The sequence below is a fragment of the Gossypium raimondii genome, chromosome 10, assembly GCF_025698545.1.
Source record: "Gossypium raimondii isolate GPD5lz chromosome 10, ASM2569854v1, whole genome shotgun sequence".
Lineage (NCBI taxonomy): Eukaryota > Viridiplantae > Streptophyta > Magnoliopsida > Malvales > Malvaceae > Gossypium > Gossypium raimondii.
In genome coordinates this window covers 17,567,225-17,571,461 of record NC_068574.1, presented here as the reverse complement: position 1 = coordinate 17,571,461, position 4,237 = coordinate 17,567,225, and the positions used below count along the sequence as shown (strand labels likewise).

At 37.0% G+C, this 4,237-nt stretch overlaps 1 protein-coding gene across 1 annotated transcript; it reads left to right on the top strand.

The window, feature by feature from the left end:
• Positions 1-309: 309 nt before the first annotated feature.
• On the top strand, positions 310-1,178 carry LOC128033896 (uncharacterized). Its single transcript, XM_052622390.1, has 2 exons — positions 310-683; positions 803-1,178. Exons 1-2 carry the CDS (start codon positions 310-312, stop codon positions 1,176-1,178), a joined length of 750 nt encoding a protein of 249 aa, XP_052478350.1.
• Positions 1,179-4,237: the final 3,059 nt, after the last annotated feature.

The window sequence follows — 4,237 nt, the reverse complement described above, 5'->3', positions numbered from 1 at the left end:
CCCATGGCCAATCCTAGGGAGGATAATGAGGAACTGCTCTATCCTCCAGGTTTTACTCCACCAAACACACAGACCCAAGCTGAAATGTACCCTCGGAGACCATCCGTCACAATTAGGCCTCAACAATCTCAGACTGGTGCTTCTACGCCAACGAACTTTCAAATTGGATCAGGTTCATACCTAGAAGATTACCCAACTAATCTCATTATTCCCGATTTTGATGAAGTAGCAGAAAAGTAAAAAGCAAAGGCAGAACTGCCAAAACAGTTAGAGGACAGGTGTAAATGGTTGGAGGAAAAATTCAAAGTAATGGAAAGCACTGATAGTCATCATGGAATTGACGCTAAAGATCTAAGCTTGGTCCTAGACTTAGTACTTTCTTACAAGTTCAAAATACCAGAATTTGAAAAGTACAACGGGACCAGTTGCCCCGAAGCTCACATCACCATGTTTTACAGACAGATGACTGGATACGTTAATAATGACCAACTACTAATACACTACTTTCAGGACAACCTGGTGGGGGCAGTATCCAAATGGTACAACCAATTGAGTCGTACCAGGATTGGTTCGTGGAAGGACCTAGCACAAGCATTCATGAAGCAGTATTGTCATGTAACGGATATGAATCCTGATAGAATTACTTTACAGAATATGGAGAAAAAACCTAGTGAGAGTTTTAGGTAATATGCACAGAGATGGAGGGAGGTTGTCATCCATGTTCAGTCGTCGCTCCTAGAGAAAAAAACTACTACGCTCTTTATCAACACTTTAAAAGCCCCGTTCATCACACACATGTTAGGAAGCGCCACAAAAATTTTTCAGATATAGTCATGAATGGAGAAATGATCGAGAATGCCATAAGAAGTGGAAAGATAGATGCAGGAGAGAGTAACAAAAGGTCAGCCTTAAGGAAAAAGGAAAATGAGGTGAACAACAAAAGTGCGTATAATAAGGGTTACTCAAAATCAATTACTGTAAATCAGCCAAGAAAAGTGGTTGCTGATCAACAAATTTCATCAAGGAAAGAATCTGGCACGAAGCAAAACGCTGAAAAGCCCCAATTTATGCCAATCTCGATGTCATATAGGGAGTTGTATCAGAGCTTATTCAATCCACATGTCGTTTCTCTTTTTTACTTAAAATACAACCCCTGTACCCCAAATGGTATGACGTAAACGCCCAATGCGAATACCATGTAGTTTGCGTCATACCATGTAGGAATCACGGGGCACTCGACAGAAAACTGCACTGCTTTCAAAAATCTAGTCGAAAAGTTCATCAATATGGGCATTGTCAAATTCGATGACCCATCTAATGCAAAAATTCCATTACCCAATCATATCGATAATAGGGTAAATGCGATGAGTGAAGACATGGGGAGAAGAATCAAGACAGACATTGCAAAAATAAAAACTCCTTTGAGATGGGTCTAGAAGGATATGGTAAAAAAAGGGGTCAATTATTTCAGAATGAAGTTACAAAAAGATGAGGAACTACTGTGAGTTCCATTACGAAGAGGGGCACAAGATCCAAGAGTGCATGGAATTCAGAGCCTTGGTTCAAAGCATGATAGACAATAAAGAGATAGAGTTCTGTAAAGAAATTAAAGAAGAGAGAAGCATATGCACAATGTTGGGAAATGTTCACATTAATGCCATATACGAAGAAGTAACTAAATGAGGGACCTTGTTAGATATCCGCCCTCATGAACCAGGGAGCGTGCTAAACAATTGAACAGCAGAAGAATTCCTGTAATTTTTAGAGCTTACCTAGAGTAATGTTCAGAACATTCTTATTACTTTTAGCCTAGAAGTGATAAGAACCCCTTTGTGAAATAGGCTCATGTCTAAACATCATTATTTTAATGAAATACATCTTTGCATTCATTTTGAGCAAATATTCTTTCATTCTTTCCATACGAGTAATTATTCTTTCATTCTTTTGGAGATTTTCTTCCAAATCATTCTTTCATTACAATCATAATTATATTGTACAAATAATTATTCTTAAATTCATACATTTTTTGTATATTCTTTTTTACCTACAATAGGTCCCTAGATATCAACGACATGAGTGACACTGCTACAGACTCAGAATTTTCTTTTGAACAAGACATGTGTTTAGACGGATCTCATGACTTTAAAGATGGCGTAGACTGTGGCTTATCTCCGGACTTGTTGAGGATGGTAGAACAGGAGCATAAACAAATCCTACCTCAAAAGGAATCAATGGAAATTATGAGCTTGGAAGAAGAAAAATAGGTGAAGATTGGAACTGACATTACCACGAGACCTCAACGAGACCTCATACCAGTATATGACCGGGTTAAGCACTGATAATGTAGTACACCGCCTTCCTATAAAAGAGGATTGCAAGCCAGTTCAGCAAAAACTCTAGAGCATAAGGCCTAATATTGTGCTAAAAATAAATGAAGAAGTCAAAAAGTAATTCGATGCTGGGTTCTTACAAGTGGTCAAATATTCAGAATGGGTAGCCAATGTCGTCCCAATCCCTAAAAAAGATGGAAAAGTACGAATGTGTGTGGATTATAGGGACTTGAACAAGGCCAACCCAAAAAAATAATTTTTCATTGCCTCACATTGACACTTTGGTGGATAATACAGTAGGCTACTCACTCTTTCCTTCATGGACGGTTTCTCCAGATACAATCAGATAAAGATACATCCTGAAGACACAGGAAAGACCACATTTGTAACCCTATGGGGAACATTTTGCTATAAAGTGGTGCCATTTGGATTAAAGAATGCGAGAGCAACGTATCAAAGAGCCATGGTAGCCTTGTTCCATGACAAGATGCACAAAAAAATTGAGATTTATGTCGACGATATGATTGCAAAATCCAGAACAGAAAAGGGAACATGTGGAAGTCTTGAGAAAATTGTTCTTAAGATTGAGGAAATTCCAGCTCCAGCTCAATCCAGCAAAATGTACTTCCGGAGCTAGGTCAAGAAAGCTTTTAGGCTTCATAGTCAGTGAAAAAGGAATCGAGATCGACCCAGATAAAGTCAAGACGATACGAGAATTACCCCCACCACGTACACAAAAAGAAGTTCGGGGTTTCCTAAGAAGACTGAATTACATTGCCCGGTTCATTTCACAACTAACCGAGAAATGTGACCCCATATTCTGTCTTCTGAAAAAACATAATCCAGGTGTATGGGACGAAGAATGTCAAGAAGCTTTTGACAAGATAAAATAGTACTTGTCCAATACTCTAGTACTGTGACCACCTAATCCGGATAGACCACTGATATTATATTTAACTGTAACAGCCCGATTTTGGGCCTAGTCGGAATAGTGGTTTCAGGACCACAAATCCGACGAGATAAAATATGATTATTATTATATTTTCATGGTCTACAATTTTACGAAAGATTTTCGTAAAAATTTCGTTCGAAAATTTCGACGTTTGGGCACTCAATTTAGTCAAAAGTACTAAATTGTAAAAACTGCAAAAGTTGAGTTCTACATGTTAGAAGTGTCTAATTGTTATGAAATTATAAATTGGTTATATGTTAATTAGACCATTAGTTAATTGATGGACAAAAATAGACATAAGAAATGGGTGAAATAGATTTTTTTAAATGGGGGCATTTTAGTCATTTAGTAATAAAAAGAATTAAAAAGGGAAAAAGATGGCAAAATGTGCTCATCTTCTTCATGGTGAACGAAATCAGCAAGGGGGAAGCCATAGTTAGGGTTTTTAAGCTTCCAAGCTCAATAGTAAGTGATTCCAAGCCCCGTTTTTAATGCTCTTTACGTTTTTAGAGTCCCGGTAACTTAATTTAGCTTATTCTATCAATAATTCGTGTTAGGGTTCATATTTGGAAAAATACCCATAGGTGAAATGTGTTTATTTTGCTTTTTTATGGTGGAATATGAAGCTAGAAATTATGTTAAACAACTTTTGCTAAGCGATTTTAAACGAAAACGGGTAAATTGACATAATCGGTAAAAATAGTTAATGTTCAAAAGTATGTGTTAGAGTGGGAATTTGATGTTGCCATATAAGGGAAAAATGTTCAGCATGTCATAAAACCTAAGAATAAGAGATGAAGTTTAATTTCTGAGCTTAGGGACAAAAGTGTAAATATGTAAAAGTTTGGGGGCAAAATTGTAAATTTTCAAAAAGTTGGGTGGAGGATTATTTTAATAAATGTGAACATTAAACGAGTTAAATTTGCTATTATAGATCAAGAAAGACGGGAAGACT

Excerpts from the sequence above, each read along its gene's own strand:
- LOC128033896 (XM_052622390.1), top strand. The coding sequence starts at position 310 with ATGGAAAGCACTGATAGTCATCATGGAATTGACGCTAAAGATCTAAGC. Across the intron at positions 684-802 it reads AAACCTAGTGAGAGTTTTAG|GAAGCGCCACAAAAATTTTT; the intron begins GTAATATGCACA and ends CACACATGTTAG.